This window comes from Papio anubis, chromosome 10, assembly GCF_008728515.1.
Source record: "Papio anubis isolate 15944 chromosome 10, Panubis1.0, whole genome shotgun sequence".
In the NCBI taxonomy this organism is placed as follows: Eukaryota; Metazoa; Chordata; class Mammalia; order Primates; family Cercopithecidae; genus Papio; species Papio anubis.
This window is the reverse complement of record NC_044985.1, coordinates 80,640,284-80,657,121: the sequence shown is the minus strand read 5'-3', so window position 1 is coordinate 80,657,121 and position 16,838 is coordinate 80,640,284. Positions and strand designations below refer to the sequence as shown.

The 16,838-nt window shown below is 41.8% G+C and overlaps 1 protein-coding gene and 1 pseudogene across 12 annotated transcripts in view; both read left to right on the top strand.

Moving 5' to 3' along the window:
• ANKRD44 (ankyrin repeat domain 44) overlaps positions 1 to 16,838 on the top strand; it is a 345,963-nt gene that overhangs the window by 271,152 nt on the left and 57,973 nt on the right. For all 12 annotated transcript variants that reach the window (XR_004176609.1, XR_004176608.1, XR_004176610.1 and 9 more), the window contains one exon: positions 10,115 to 10,186. Coding sequence is in view for 9 of the 12 variants with exons in the window: in XM_031651434.1 (XP_031507294.1) it covers positions 10,115 to 10,186 (72 nt within the window). In the remaining 3 variants the exon portion in view is untranslated. The remainder of the gene's footprint in view (positions 1 to 10,114; positions 10,187 to 16,838) is intronic.
• LOC103876417 lies at positions 6,182 to 7,930 on the top strand (annotated as a pseudogene).

Here is a 16,838-nt window from a genome sequence, read left to right as displayed (position 1 = left end):
TCTGGTAATTGTTGTTAATAACAATTTCAGGGAACACAGATTCTCCTAATAGCTGTGAGGGATGTGAGTGGAATCATGAGAAAGAGATGGTCACTACTACTACAGATATGCCACCTTGGAGATGAGAGTTTATTTGGGGCTAAGCCTGAGGTTCTTTGTGGATATGCAGAAAGGTTGGGGGTCCACTGGGGTCCAGCGTGGTTTGGCATATCATATCAGTTCTGAGACCAAAATACCTATGGGATCTCCCAACCCCAAACCAGGCCCCTGGGATCCTCTGAAGGGAGGGGATTGATACAGGCTGGGTGGTCTGGAACTTCTGCAGACTCAGCCCCCCGTTCTGGGCTGAGCCAAGGCCAGGTCATAGCCTGACCAGTACTGGCTGCACAGTTGACTCAGAAGTGGCCCTGAAGTTGCCTGAAAAGCTTTTCATTCTTCAGCATAGACAAGCAGAATGTGAGAGAATTTGTGACACAGACACCAACTTTCCAGGGGTCCTGGCCTGCTTCCACCCCTTCATAGACTTGAACATCCATAAATGTCCTCTCAGTCTTCACTGCTAAAAGATAAAGAAATCAATTTTTAACTTCTCAGAGAACCTCCTTTACGTGATCCCCATGGATATTTTCTGATTGGTTTTCTAGCTTCTCCCATCCCTCTTAATTTATGGAAACCAGTGTGTAGTTTAGAAGCAACATGAGGGAGGCTTACCTCAGACACACCAGCTATACTTTTCTCTTTTGGCAGTCTGAGTCATACTCACTTTCTATTTTCTTAAATTTTAAACTGGTGTAGATTAGTTTGAGGTCTCTCGGGGCCCCTGGATTTTTCTCTGCCATGTTTTCACATAGTCTGTCATAATCTATACTATTTATAAAGCTTGGCTTCCCAGCTCAAGTGTTATATTTATGTGTTCCCTCACAAATTTGGATGATAAGATTACTGTTTTGTTAACTCAGCAGCCAGTTGGCTTACCATTGAGTTCCTATTTGTTCTTGATTTTTTTTTTAATCAGACAGAATCACTTTGTAGAGGAGGCTTAAATTTAACCTTCTATTGCCTTTGCTGCTTTTAAATCCAAAGCATTGAGATACTGTTCGTGTGAGTCCTCCAATCCTGTGGAAATGCCTCCAGATTGAGAAACTGTCCTATGAATTATTGTAATTTCAAATACAATAATATTTTTGGACCAAAAACTGCATTGTGCATCTCAGCCATTCCCCCCAAGTGAACCAGAGAGTTCATGACTGACAAATAAGACAGCTGAAAAGTTGGCTTGCACTGTTGTACTGCCTTCTTTCCATATTCTCTTCAGGCACCCATCTTCACTTCTCAGTGGGAGTTTGAGGTTGATATTTCAACCTCAAATCTGATTATTTTTCACCCAAACAGAATCCTGGCAAACACATGGTGGTAGGTGAAGGCTATGGAGAAGAAGTGGGGTCAAGCAGTGCTGGACTCTATGTAGAAGCTTCGTGAATGATTAATCAGTTGAGAAAAGAAGTAGTTTGTGGGTGAAAAATAAGATTAGGTAGTCCGGATGAAGGTCTTATTATTAAGGCAGACATTTTAATAGCTTTTTTTTTTTTTTTTTTTTTTTTGGCAGAGGCCCAAGTCCGTCCTTGGAATGAGTGCAAATTTTATTGTGCCAATAGAAGCCCATGGTGACATACTAGATATACACATTGGATTTATGAATGTAGTTGAGCATGTGAATGCATGGATTGTGTAAATGTTGATAACTGCATACCACGAAGATGTATTAAATGGGAGTATTCTTACGAGAAGGTTATAACTAGTTTTGTTATATTAGGCATAAAATTGTACTCTCTGATTTATAACTACAAGCTCTATGTGCAGAACTCATTGCTTTTTATAATGTTGGTTCTTTGGCCATGTATTCTTAGCTATAACTGTGTTTTAAAAGAGCCATTCTGTTTCTGGATTTTGACAAGATAGGTTGAGGTTGATCTCTGTAGAGTAATGTTGTTTTCCAATAATATTACAGACCACAAGCTGAATTACAAGTTTGTGGTAATTCAGTCATGGTGTGAGTTCTCTCTCTCTCTGGCCCTCATATGCCTCCCCTGTGACATTTATGAGAAGAGAGTATCTGAGCAGGGCTGAATATCTGCCTCATCCCTTGGATTCAATATGTTTAGGACCAAATCTTAAATTAGAAAGAAAAGTTAATTCAAATTGTAAATGCCAGTTTTAAATGACTTGCAAATTGCTTTTCTCTCCACTTTTTTACATTGTCTTCTTAATTAACAAAGAAGAATTGCTAAAGGAAGGGGACTACTTACAGGAGCTAGATTCCAATCAACATCTCCAGTGATTGCTGCATAACTAAGATGAGTACTAACCACTCCTTAGAAAACAAAGAAGAAAATCTCAAAGATTAAAGAAAATTGTTAAAGTTAGAGATATAAACAGACCCAAATACTTAAAAACAACAACAACAACAACACATAATTCTCTTTGTTTCCTGCCCCCATCCCTGTACTATTTGTGAAATATCAGGGGGAAGGTTCAGCTTATCAGTTGATTGGAAGGCATTGTTGTGTAGAGAACGTGGGTTTTAGGTTAGATCTAGGTTCGATTCCCTAATCTGTCCTTTACTGGCTGTGTGAATCTGAGCGTTACTTAATGGATTACTCAAGGATTTATTGAGATGATTCATGTAAGGCCCCTAGGAGAGTGCTTGACTCATAGTAAATGCTTAATAACTTTTGGCTTTTATCAGTGAAAAACTTCATCATTATTTATCACAACCACCATCACTTTCATCATCACGGTAGTCGTTACCGTCACCACCACCATCATCATCACCATCATCACCATTTCACTCTCCTAGTTTTCTTTCAGCCTCTCTGTCTACTCCTTAATCCTCTCTGCAGACTCTTCCAAACCCTTAAAATTGAGGTTCCTGAGGGTTATATCTTAGGCCTTTTCCTGTCTCTCATTAGCTATTCACTCTCGGTGGCCTCATTCACTGTGCGGGCTTCATGCATCAGCCATTGATGATAATTCCCAAATCCATAACTGTATCCCAGATCTCTCTTCTAAAGCCTGCCACCTTATATCCAGCTGTCTACTAGACACCTCCCTTTGAATGTCCCAGCAGCGTTAAAACTGAAATTCAACACATCTCTCTCTACTTTGATCTTGCTTCTTCCCTTCGTTTCTTATGAAGAAGGCATCACCATTCACTCCATTACTAAAGCTAGAAAATTCAGAGTCATCCTTGACTCTTGTCTTTCCCCACCTCCAATGTTCAGTCAATGATCTGTGTCCATTCCACCTCCTAAACTATAAGCCTGTGTCTCTAAGCTCTATTTAGGGACTATAATACAGTTGTAATCTCAGTGCTTGGCACAGGGATCAATGAATAATTATTGAAATTAATGAATAAAAGTGATTCTTCAGGCTGGGTGCCGTGGCTCACGCCTGTAATCCCAACATTTTGGGAGGCCAAGGCGGTTGGGTCACAAGGTCAGGAGATCGAGACTATCTTGGCTAACATGGTGAAATCCCGTCTCTACTAAAAATACAAAAAACTAGCCAGGCATGGTGGCAGGTGCCTGTAGTCCCAGCTACTCAGGAGGCTGAGGCAGGAGAATCACTTGAACCCTGGAGGTGGAGGTTGCAGTGAGCTGAGATTGCACCACTGCACTCCAGCCTGGGCAACAGAGCGAGACTCCATCTCAAAAAAAAAAAAAAATAGTGATGCTTCCATTTCTATAACCTCTTCTGTAGTTCAGGCCACCATGAGTTCTCACTGACTTATTGATTCACAATTTAGAAATCCTGCAGTTGAAATATCCTAATATGCCTCCTGCTTCTAGGGTAGCAGTGCCCACCCCCAGCACCACAGTAGTTCATTTTCCACACTGCAGCCAGAGTCAATTTTATAAAACTCAAGAATCTGATCGTGATCATGTCTCTTCTGATAGTGACCTGGTTTATAATTATTGTCCTGGAACACTCTCAAAAATGTAATAGTATATTGTCTTCTAGTCCCTGTTTGTCATATTTGTGATAGTGGGGGAAATGATTCTGTGTTCCTTTGACTAAAAGTTTATTCTAGGACAGGATTTGGGATTGGTGCACGCTGTCAATTCCAGGAAGTCTTGCAGGTGATAATGTTGCAAAACAAAGCAAAGAACAGCTGTTTTCTAGCCTTATCAAGCAGTTAGGGTTACTTTTATTTCAACTATGCAACAGAAATTGGTTTTAAAGTTATTTGCTTTGAAGTTAAAATTACCTTTACTCTCATTTTTCTAACAGATACTAGATTGTTTAAGTTCCAGATTCCATTTTCACACTAATAAGAAACAAACACAAAGTGTCTCATGCTTCCAATATAATTACAGTATTGTATTCTTTGCAAATTTAAACTTGCATGCTTTTAGATGGTATTTTTTACACTGTTATTTGATTTACCAAAAAATCCTAACATCATAGCATTTGTTCCACACGTATTGACTAGAAAGGAGTTCTGAATCTAACCGAGAGTCTGTGGACATTATTAAATTAGATGAAAAGTTAATAGCTTTTTTCCAAATAGAAATTGCTTTAGTGTTTTTCTGATTACAAAACAATACATAGCTGGGCATGGTGGTATGCCCCATAGTCCCAGCTACTCAGGAGGGTGAGGCAAGAGGATTGCTTTAGCCCAGGAGTTTGGGACTCTAGTGTGCTATCATTGCACCTGTGCTCTACACTCCAGCCTAGGCAACATAGCAAGACGCTGTCTCTTAAGACAAAACACACGCAAAAACAAAACAATACACATTCAATGGAAATATAAAGAAGAAAAAAAAATCTTCTATAATGTCACTTTTAGGTTATTGTGTTAAACCTTGTAAGGTATATATTTCTATATCTAGGCTTTTTGTTTTCCTGTGTATATAGTCATGTCAATACTGCTTTTTTTAAAAAAAATGAAAATAGTGTCATCAACACTTACGGCTTTAAAGTGTGTTTTCCACTTGACAAGCTTGGGACTTACAGGGAGAAAAATAGGTAAAGCAGATTTTTAGAAAGTTTTGCTTTCCAGTGTTTTGGGTGCTGTAATTTCCTCTTCTACATCCCAATTAGGAAAACATCTATACAAACTTGTATTAATATTATGGGCTAGGTATGGTGGCTCACACTTGTAGTCCTAGCACTTTGGGAGGCTGAGGTAGGAGGATTGCTTGAGCCCCGAGTTTGAGACCAGCATGGGCAACATAGTGAGACCCCATCTCTACAAAAATAAAAATAATAAGTAAAAAACAAACAAACATAAAAACACTTGTATTGATCTTTGAATCAGTCAGCCTTCATTTGCAGGATTCAGAAACCACTCTAGCTACTTTAAGCAAAAAAAAAAAAAAAAACCCTTTATTTTTAAAAATCAGTGTTTACAAGATTATTGGAAGATCTAAAAGAGTGGCCTTTACGTGGGCCTCCAGAAATAAGCCTGAACTGATGAACTGGACTGTCAGGGGGCTACCTCTGCCCCATGATTAGGAAGATAAGGAATCAGAAAGCAGCCACTGGAATGACTGATTCCATAGACACATAGACACATCACCCTAGCTGATGTTCGAGACAGTCTTGTCACCCCCACTAATATTGCCTCAAGAGTCACACAGCTTTTTGGCTTGATCCACACTGCCAAAAAAATGAATGTCCTGCATCCCTGTGTCTTGCTTCTCTATCCTCACTAAACTCATGGCCTGTACGTCGGAAGCTAAAAGACAAAGTCTTCATAACTGTGCTCACCATTGGAAATCAGATTTTCTCTGCCTCACTTCTGTCTTCTAAAGGCATTGTTCTCATGACCTGCTAATTCACAGGCAGCATAGGGCTCTTTGTTTTTTTGTACAAGTTGGTGTGAACAAAGTTCACAATATCTGGTGGAAAGGCAGGCTTGAACACAGCAGGCAAAATGACGTTTTTGCCAGATAACTCTCCCTTTTTGGAGTCTACTGCTATCAGTGGATGAGTACATGCCATGGTAGGGTGAGAAGTTTTAGGGTACTGGCAGAGCTGTGGCTCCAGTACCCAGCATCTGAGGTGATGGGACTCATTGTTCTGGCTAGGGTGCCTTTGGAAATATGGGTCATGAAGACTGCATGTTTGCACCAACAAAAACCTGGTGCCATTGGCACTGTAGAATGAACACAACCCAAAAATGATATGCCATTTGCTCTGCCCAGCTGCCTCAGCCTTACCAATGCTGGTCATGTCTAAAGGTCATTGTATTGAGGAAGTTCCTGAACTTCCTTTGGTGATTGAAGATAAAGTTGAAGGCTACAAGAAGACCCAGGAGGCTGTTTTGCTGCATAAGAAACTTAAAACCTGGAATGATATCGAAAAGGTCTGTGCCTCTTAGCAAATAAGAGCTGGCAAGGACAAAATGATAAACCATCCTTGTATCTGACACCGGACACCCTGCATCATCTATAATGAGGACAGTGGTGTCATGAAGGCCTTCAGAAACATCCCTGGAATGACTCTGCTTAATGTAAGAAAACAGAACGTTTTGAAACTTGCTCCTGGTGGGCATGTGGGATGTTTCTGCATTGGACTGAAAGTGCTTTCTGGAAGTTAGATGAATTATATGGCACTAGGCATAAAGCTGCTTCCCTCAGGAAAATCTTCCCATGCACAAGATGAGCAACACAGACCTTAGCAAAAGCTTGAAAAGCCCGGAGATCCAAAGAGCACTTTAAGCAGCAGGCAAGCAGATTCATTGCAGAGTCCCAAAGAACCCACTGAAACTCATGTTAAAGCTAAACCCATATGCAAACACATGTGTCAGGACACCATGCTTTGCCAGGCCAAGAATCACAAACTCTGGGGGATAAGGTAGCAGTAGCTGCAGCAGTAGCAACAGCAGCAGCAGCACTAGCCCTAGAGGCTAAATCAGATGAGAAGGGGGGTTGCAGGAAGAAGCCTGTGGTAGGAAAGAGAGGAAAAAATGACTGTTGGTGTTAAGAAGCAGAGGAAACCTCTGGTGGGAAAAAAGGCAGCAGCTACCAAGAAAACAGCAACTTGAAAGAAGCCAGCAGAAAAGAAAGCTACCACAGAGGAAAGTAATCCTGCTGCATAAGCTTTTAAATGTGTTTATTTCATAAAGATGATATCATTTTGGACACCTTATTTTTAATATATACCTGATCAAAGAGGCAGTGAAGAAAAAGAAAAGTTCATGCGTCTAACTGGAAGAGCTGAAATCACTTCTGGAACTCTAGCTCAAGGGAGTCTAGGAAATGTGGTGTTTAGCTGTCCAGCCTCTGTAATGTAGGGCAGCCCAAGCCCACCAATCAGGAAGCTGGAGTTGGGTGTTGATGACCATCATGGCACATATCGAGGCTTTGGATACAGGATTTGCATTCCTTTTGGATGTGTCACTAGACAAAGAAAAGCTTCAAGAGCCAGGCGTGGTGACTTGTGCCTGTAGTCCCAGCTACTCCAGAGGCTGAGGCGGGAGGATCAGTTGAGCCCAGGAGCTCAAGGCTGCAGTGAGCTATGCTCACACCACCACACTCCAGCCAGGGTGGCAGAGTGAGACCCTGTCTCTATTTAAAAAAATAAAAATAAAGAGCTTCAAAGCAAGATAAAGGGGAACAATTTATCTGAAAGTATAATATATACCTCTATAATTTATTTAACCTATGCTATTGCTAGTTTTTTTTTTTTTCTATTTTTTTTCACATAAATAATGTAATAAATGGCTCTCATCAGAGTCAGTAATAGCCTCCTCCATTTTGCTAACACAGTGGTCAGTTCTCAGGCCTCATGTTGCTAAACTCAGTGATCAATTCTCAGACGTGGCTGGACACGGTGGCTCATGCCTGTGTAATCACAGCAGTTTGGGAGGCCAAGACGGCAGTACTGCTTAAGCCCAAGAGTTTGAGAGCAGCCTGGGAAACTTAGTGAGACCCTGTCTCTACCAAAAAAAAAAAAATTTTTTTTTAATTAACCAGGCATGGTGACATGTACCTGTAGTCCCAGTTACTCGGGCGGAGTGGGAGAATCCCTTGAGCCTGGGAGGTTGAGGCTGCAGTGGGCCAAAATCACACCCCTGCACTCCAGCGTGGGTAACAGAGCGAGACCCTGTCTCTTAAAAAAACAAAAATCTCAGGCCTTATTTTCCTTGATCTGTGATGACACTTGACATGACTGCTCATTCTCTTCGTAAAACTCGTTCTTCACTTGGTTCCAGAACCTCATGTTCTTGTTTTCCTTCTAGCTCGCCTGCTCAGTCTGAGTCTTCCTGCTGGTTCCTCCTCATCTCTCCAGCTCTTAGTGGTGGGTGCCCCAGGCATCAGTCCTGGGACCCCGTTTCTTCTTTGTGTACTCCTTTGTTGATCTCATCCAATCTTATGACTTTAAATACTCTGAACTTCAAACCCATGTATCCAGCAACTTCCTGGTTAAGATGTCTTTTTTTCTTGAGACAGGGTCTGGCTCTATTGCCCAGGCTGGAATGCAGTGGTACAGTCTCAGCTCACTGCGACCTCCACCTCCCGGGCTCCAGCCATCCTCCCACCTCAGCCTCCTATAGGTGTGTACCGCCACACTTGGTTAATTTTTGTATTTTTTTGTAAAGATGGGATTTTGCCATCTTGCCCAGCCTGGTCTCGAACTCCTGAGCTCAGTGAGGCTTTCCCTAATCACCCTACATAAAGTTTACAAACTAATTTCCCCTCGAGCTCTTTGTACCTTCCTTCTCTGCCATAGCACCTTGCACTTTGTATTCAACTATGAAACTTCTTCTTTTATTGTATGTCCACTCTGCCATAGGAAAATAGATTTTTAATACTTGGTTTATTATGGAATTATCAGTGCATGAATTTTTTTTTTTTTTTTTTTGAGACGGAGTCTCGCTCTGTCACCCAGGCTGGAGTGCAATGGCCGGATCTCAGCTCACTGCAAACTCCGCCTCCCGGGTTTACGCCATTCTCCTGCCTCAGCCTCCCGAGTAGCTGGGACTATAGGCGCCCGCCACCACGCCCGGCTAGTTTTTTGTCACTGTGTTAGCCAGGATGGTCTCAATCTCCTGACCTTGTGATCTGCCCGTCTCGGCCTCCCAAAGTGCTGGGATTACAGGCTTGAGCCACCGCGCCCGGCCAGTGCATGGATTTTTAATACTTGGTTAATTATTGAATTATCAGCACAGGGAACAGTGTCAGGATACATGGTAATCATTCACTGAGTATTTATTGTATGAATGCATTTCCTTACATATGCACCATTGTGTACTCGTCTAATTATTTATTAGGATAGAATTCCTAGATTCAAAAGATACGTACTAATTGCCCAGAAGGTGTTCTTTTCTTTTTTTTTCTCTCCCATCTCTGAGTCTGCTTGCTAGGAAACCAGAAAGGTTTTAACAATTTGTTCTCCCACCAAGGTCTATGAGAATGTCATTTTCCTTCCACCCTCACTAACACCATGCCCTAGTGACACTGGTCTTTCCATTCCTTGACTTACCATGTTTGTCCTGTCTTGATGCATGTCATTGACTATTTCCTATTCCTGAATACTCTCCTGCCACACCTTTATCTGGTTTAATTCTTCTTCTTATTTAGGATTCACTTGAAGTGTCACTTCCTTGGAGAAGGCCTTGCCTGGCCATCTGCTGTAAAGTAGCCTCTCAGTCACTCCATATCACATCCCTGTATTTTATTCTCATTACAGCATGGATCACTTCCAAATGTTTTCTTATTTGTGTATTTATTTGTCTATGCTTCGTTTTTTCCAAAATGTCAGCTTCATGAGAGCAGGAGTCTTGTCTTTTTCAACGCTATCCACACTATCTGCAGTAAATGTGTGTTTGATAGTAGAATCAATATGAGGTCTTATTTTTTTCATTATTATCAATTTGCTAGGTGAAAATGGATATAACGTGAATTATTTTCCTCATTCAAGTGCTGAGGTGATCTAGAAGTTTAAATATTCTGTTAGCACGTTTGTTTTAGATATGTTATATCAGATTTTTATATTACTGATAAACTGCATAACTTCTCAAGTTTCTGAAGCCTCTTTTCTCATTTTTGCCAACATTTTGCAAAATTTGGACTCACGTACTGTTGTTTGTTTTTTGTCTCCACAGCTTTTGGAAAGAACAAACAGTGGGTTTGAAGAATCAGATTCTGGTGCTACTAAGAGTCCACTCCACTTAGCTGTAAGTGAGATGCCATGAGGAAGCTTCACCTGTTACAAAAAGAACCTAAGCATTCCTAAAACTATACTGCTTTTAAAACATAAGCGTAGTAACACAGCGATGAGTGATAATGAAAGTAGTCCATAGTTAAAGGCACAGGCTGTGGAGAGAGACTGCCTCGCCTTCCAATCCCAGTTTCATCTGCTGGTGATCTTAGACACATGACTTACCCTGTCTTGAGGCTCGGTTTCCCCATCTGTAACGTGAGGGCAAACGAAAAGAGATAATGCACCTAAAGCCTTACCCTTTATTCTTGTTATAAAGTTTAACAGTCTTTAAAATTCAAAGGATACATTTCAGTTTAAGAGATTTGATTAGAGATAACAATATACAAGTGGAAAACCTATGGCTCACTGAATACCACAGTTAAAAACTTGCAGGATGTTTGAGCACAAACTGATGAGAGCAAGATGAGCACATGCAGAGCTGCAGCTGCGACCTTCTGCCTGCACTTGAAATCAGGGTCTCCAAGGAAGTCTGAGGCTCTGATTCTTGTACTGGATGAGATCTGGGAGGTGAGGGAAGAGGTATTTTCTCACCAGTAACACTTCCTCTCCTCATCCCAGTAACTGAAGGCAAATGCAACAGCTCAGAGTGATGATCCCCAGACTCTTCATGGGCGTGACCAAGGTGCGAAGTGCACCCACCACTCTGTCTCAGATGGTGACCTGCTAAGAGTTGGCCACCAGCAGCTGCTCCCTAGGAACCCTGCTGACTGGCAGCCACACCCCGCAACAGTCAGCTCACCTGCCCAAGCGCTCACGTGCCCTTGGTGCTGTTGAATTGTGAGGCCACAAAGATGGTGTTTGGATGCTTCTTTGCTTAGTAAAACCCAGGGGCAGGACGCCAAGAAGAATGGGATGGGGCTGGGTCTCTTTGTTTAACTGTGTTTATGACATTTCACTTAATGCCATATGTACATAAGCACTTCTTCAGTGTCGTTCTGATGAAAAATTGACATGGAGATTTTGGAGAGAAGAGAGGAGTGTTTTGTTAATTGACATGCAGAGGTGGTCAGGCAAGGAGAGAGGAGACAAGGCCATCACACAAGGAGTGGGAGTATCCAGAACTGACCGTATGTGCGGAATCTTCCCTTCACTGCCTGTTTCCCCACATACTCACAGCACACCTGCTGACGACACCCACCAACACACCCACTACACACTCATACACACATGCATTTTGAGTCTAGTGAAATCAGGGTGAAATGTGCATCAGTCTTTGTTCCTGGAGGTGGAAAAGGTGGATGAATAGTGGGATATTTATACATATAAAGCTTCATGCCAGTTGGCCCTTAGTACAGGTTGCTTGCTAGAATCCCTGCCCAACCATTTGCTGTGCCTAGGGAAGTTGCCCCAAAGCTGAGCACTCACAAACATTCTCTAGGGACAGTTAGTGCTATATGGAGGGTTATCTCAGATGCAATTCTCAGGCCCCAAGAAAGTGGATTTGACTACATTGCCAAGCCTGCTACTAATCTGAGAAGAGTTTCTTGGCTTCCGAAAACTCTATCATCTCTCGTTCCTCTTCTTTTTTTTTTTTTTTTCCACACTGTATTTGTTGAGTGCTTATTGTGTACTCTGCTAAACTCCATGGGTTGCTGGCTGTGTAAAGATAGGGTGCTGATATCATTTAAAAGAGGTGGGCTTTGGTAGTTCTGCAGCTGACAGAGGCCCAGGAAAGATACATTAAGTGGAGGTCTCAGCTGCCATTCTTTTCATTAGCAACTCATCTAGACATGGTTTCCCCACCTGTAAGTCAAAGGAAATGAGTTAAGCATCTCAAAGACCCATTCCAACTTGTTAATTTATTGAATTGTTTATTGTGTGATCTTAACCCAAATACCTCATCTCTTATGTCTCAATGTCCCTACCCATGATATGAGAATAGCAATACCTCATTGTGGAGATGGCATGAGTTAATGGATGTAACACAATTAGAACAGTGCCTGGCACACGTATGTGCCATGAGCTAGCTTCATCGTCATCATTACTAACACCATATAACATCATTATTAACATCATCCTTTCATCCAACATACACTGACTGTGAATAGTGCCAAGCACTGTTTTCGTAGCTGGAGATATTGCAGTGAACAAAACCCCACCTCTGCCCTTGCAGAGTATCCAGTCTAGGGGAGACAAACAGGTGAGGAAATGACAGATGGTAATATGACAGATGGTAATAAGTGCTGCAGATGCTACAGAGAAAATGAAATGGGATCAGGGAGATAGAAAGTATTGAAGTGACAAACAGGATGCTTATATATTTATTTAAGAGTTGGGGTCTCACTGTGTTGCCCAGGCTGGTCTCAAACTCCAGGGCTCAAGTGATCCTCCTGTCTTAACTTCCTGAGTAGCTGGGATTGCAGGCATGAGCTGCTGCACCTGGCCAGGGTGCTATTTTATGTAGCACAGAATCTCGTATTTGTACAGAGACCTTAAGAGCTACGCATGTTGATATCTAATGAAGGAGTGTTGTGGGCAGAACGCAAAGTCCCTGGGGGAACGCATGCTTGGCATGTCCACAGAACAGGAAAGGGGCCACTGTGGCTGGAGCAGAGTGGTAAGGAGAGAGTAGCTGGGGGCAATGTCTTACATGTTATTGAGGGAGCCAGGTGTTTGGGGGGCCACCACAGATCTCACGGGGACTTTTACTCTGAACAAAATAGAAAACTCTTAGGAGGGTTTTGAGGAAACAGATTGGTATGATGTGACTTTTGTTTTAAAAGGATCACTTTAGTTTCTATGTTGAGTCAAAATTCCAAGGGAATGAAAGCAGAAGCAAGGCAAACCAGGCAAGAGATGATGACCATGACTTCGATCAGGGTGATTACAGTGGATTCCTTCTAAAGTCATTTTATTCTTTCTCTCTAAATACTAACACTTAAAACAAATTATTTGCTTTAAGGACTCCACAGGTATGCCCATCACCCTCTCTAGGGGCCTCGGTGGCAATTAACTTGATAAAACCCAAGGCACATAATTTCTTACTTGCTTTGATAAAACCCAAGGCACATAATTTCTTATGTGGAAGCACTCTAGCAGTGTAATGGAACCAGATGCCCCCAAACCTTGACTGCTACCAGAAACCTGACCTGCCTTGAGTTACTATTTCCTGGCCGAATGATTCAAATCTCCAGGGTTATTGGCCCAGTGAATTTCATAAGCATTTCATCCACTTGAAAATATTAAATTAAGAAACAATGTTATGCAAATGAAAGGCTCCAGCTGTCAAGACTTTCAGACAGATCCATTGTTCTCATGGATTCTGTTGAGATCCCAATTCTTTCCCCTCATTGTCCTTAGTTCCTATCTTAAACGGTCTGGAAAAATTAATCACGTTTAAGAAGTAATTGTTACCTAATAAGGTTTTTTAAAGGTGTTGCTTGAAACAATTTAAAATGTTTAATACTTCTAGTGAAGGCTTTACTTTATGCATAGTAAAATTCAGGAGCTACAAACTAGATAAAGAAACAAAGTAAATTTTGTAGATCACACTTGTCCAACCCCTGGCCAAAGGGTCACATGTGCCCAGGACGGCTTTGATTGCGGTGCAACACAAATTTGTAAACTTTCTTAAAACATGATGAGATTCTTTTTGCGATTTTTTAAAAGCTCATCAGCTATCATTAGTGTTAATGTGGTTTATGTGTGGCCCAAGACAGTTCTTCCAACGTGGCCCAGGGAAGCCAAAAGATGGGACACCTCTGCTATAGATAAATCTGGCCTCTCAACCATTCTGTCTTTAAGAGGGTTTTCAAGTGCCTGCTATAGAAGAAAGTATGGGTTGAAATTTTAAAGTTTTCCTAATTGCCAGCATGGTTCACTCCATTTGATTTTAGTATTAGGTCTCTTTAACTTAAGCAAGTTAAGTCCAAGTTTAAGTGACAGACTCAAGCCTGGAGTCAAGTGTCGTAGCCTGATGTACACACTGATGTAGGCCCTCCTCTTATCTCAAGTTTTACATGAAGTGCTCCTGAGTTGGCTTAAAATCACCTGTGTGGCTGGGTGTGGTGGCTCATGCCTGTAATCTCAGCACTTTGGGAGGGTAAGGCAGGTGGATCCCTTGAGTCCAGGAGTTTGAGACCAGTCTGGCCAACATGGTGAAACCCCATCTCTACTACAAATACAAAATTAAAATTAAAATAAAAAAAACTAGCTGGGCATGGTGGTGTGCACCTGTAATCTTATCTGCTGGGGAGGCTGAGGCAGGAGAATCGCTTGAACCCAGGAGGCGGAAGCTGCAGTGAGCCGAGGTGGTGCCACTGCACTCCAGCCTGGTGACAGAATGAGACTCCAGCTCAAAAAAAAAAAAAAAAAAAAGAAAGAAAGAAAGAAAGAAAAAAGAAAGAAAGAAAAAAGAAATCGCCTCTGCCCTGAGCTGTTCATGACCCAAACTGTGTGAGAGGTATATGGCAATTCATTATACCATCCTCTATTATTTGCTTATGTTTGGAATTTCCTATAATAAAAGGTTAAGGGAACATGTAGCCTATGGTCATGTTGCGCCCTTTCCATATTCGCTAGTGAAAAGCCTCACAGCTTGGGCTCCGGGAGTCAGCCTGGTCCACCTTTGAAACCCAGCTCCTCCACATTAGGCTGTGTAACCATGGGAGAACTGGGTGTCATCTCTGCCCTTCTGTGTCATCCTGGGCAAAATGGGAATAACAGGAGCAAAGCATGGGTTGTTGTGAGAATTCAGTGAGGCAATGCATGCCCAGTACTGCCTGACATACAGCAAGTGCTCCATAAAAGTTAGCTATTGCTTCAGAGTTTGAGTTAGAATAGAGGCTTACTATCCTGTGCAGCTATGGTTTGCATAACAAGTACAGATAAGAAAGTTAGACATACGTATTAGCAATGTATTTTACAAATGTATTCTCCTGTCTCAAGCCAGGCAGTGTGTGTAGTAGAAGAGCATGAGTCTAAAGGTTAGTCCCGGAAGTGTACCTTCTCACTTCATAGCTCCGCTCAAGCCACTGCATTTCTGTGTTGAGCCTTCTATAGAAAGGGTTTAGGTTTCTGATTCAATATTTGTTATTCAATTCTGTCACCATTATTTTGTCTCTATTCCACATAGAGACAAGACTATTTTGTTTGGAAGTCAACTAAATGGAGTTACTGGGGAAAATTGTAAGATGGCGCCTAAAAGCATGAGTTTTAGTAGTGACAGATTCTGGGTTCAGAATCCTGATTTTATCACTTACTAACTAAGTGATTTTGGACAAGATAATTAACATTGCTTGTTTTGGTTTTTTCATCTATAAGAAAAGATGTTTGGGATTTATGTTAAAATGTTTGAAATAGTGCCCAGCACATAAAAAACCCTCAAAAAATAATTGCTATTTAAAAAATATGTTTCTACCACAAATAGTAATAAATATAGTAGTCATTATATTCATTCATTCATTCATTCATCCATCAAATAAGTGTTGAGTGTCTACTGTGTGCCAGGCATGATTCTAGAATACAGCAGGAACAACCCACATTAAGTCCCTTCAATCACAGACAATAAGCAAATCAATAGATATGTAACAGATATCCATTGATATCTGTTTTGTGCTATGAAGCAGAAGAAAGCAGGATTAGTGGGGTGGAGAGTATCTGGGGGTATGTGTGAGGTGGAGGGCAGAGCCTATTTTATATTTTACATGGGCTCCTCTGGGAAGCCCCCCTGATAAGGTGATATTTGAGCAGAATTACTGGGAGAGCTTTCCAGACAGAGGGAGCAGAAAGTACAGATGCAGTGGCCCAGAGCAGGACATGCAGCTATTTAACTAGAGAGGGAGGCTGGTGCAGCTGGAACAGAGTGAGTGAGGGGACATGCTGAAGCTGAGGGGAGTGGGAGGCCAGATTCTGGGGGCCTGATCGGTCGTGGAAAGTTTTGGATGTTGGTATCAGTGAGGGAAGACGTCATAGGCTAGTTTTAAGCAAGGAGGGATGTGACCCAACTTGAATTTAAAAGATTTCACCCAATGGTTGCATTAATAACAGATTGCAATGGGACAAGGATAGGAAGGGAAGCTTTTGCTGTAATCCTGGCAAAACAGGTTGGTGATGCAGCGAGAAGTAGACAGATTCTGGATGTATTTTAAAGATAGAATAGAAATGATGAGCCCTGAAATTGGCATTGACACAGCACTTTGTGAGAATTAGACCAGATTCCTTCCAGATACCTGAGAACCTAATGACACCTCTGTGTGAGTTCGCAAATGTGTCCCTTGCTTTCACAGATACTTCCCTATACTAGGGCAGCAAGGAGGGGAAGGGCTATTTTTCAACATCCATTGGCCCTATTATCCCAGAGCCCTTCCTTGTTCAAGGCAAAACTCTGGGTTTAACAGTAGGGAAGACAAAGACAACTGTAAGGTTTGGGGCCTGAACAACTAGAAGAATAAAGTTGCCATTTACTGAGATGGTAAAGGCTGCAGATGGAGCAAGTTTTGGGAGGGAGATTTTGGTTTGAGATGCCTATTACACATTCAAGTGGGAGCATCAGTAGGCAGTTGAGAAGTCAAGGGAGAAGTGGGACTGGGATATACTTTTGGGATTCATCAGAATGAGTTGTTATACTACCTGTTATAAATGATATATAGGTTTAATATGTAACA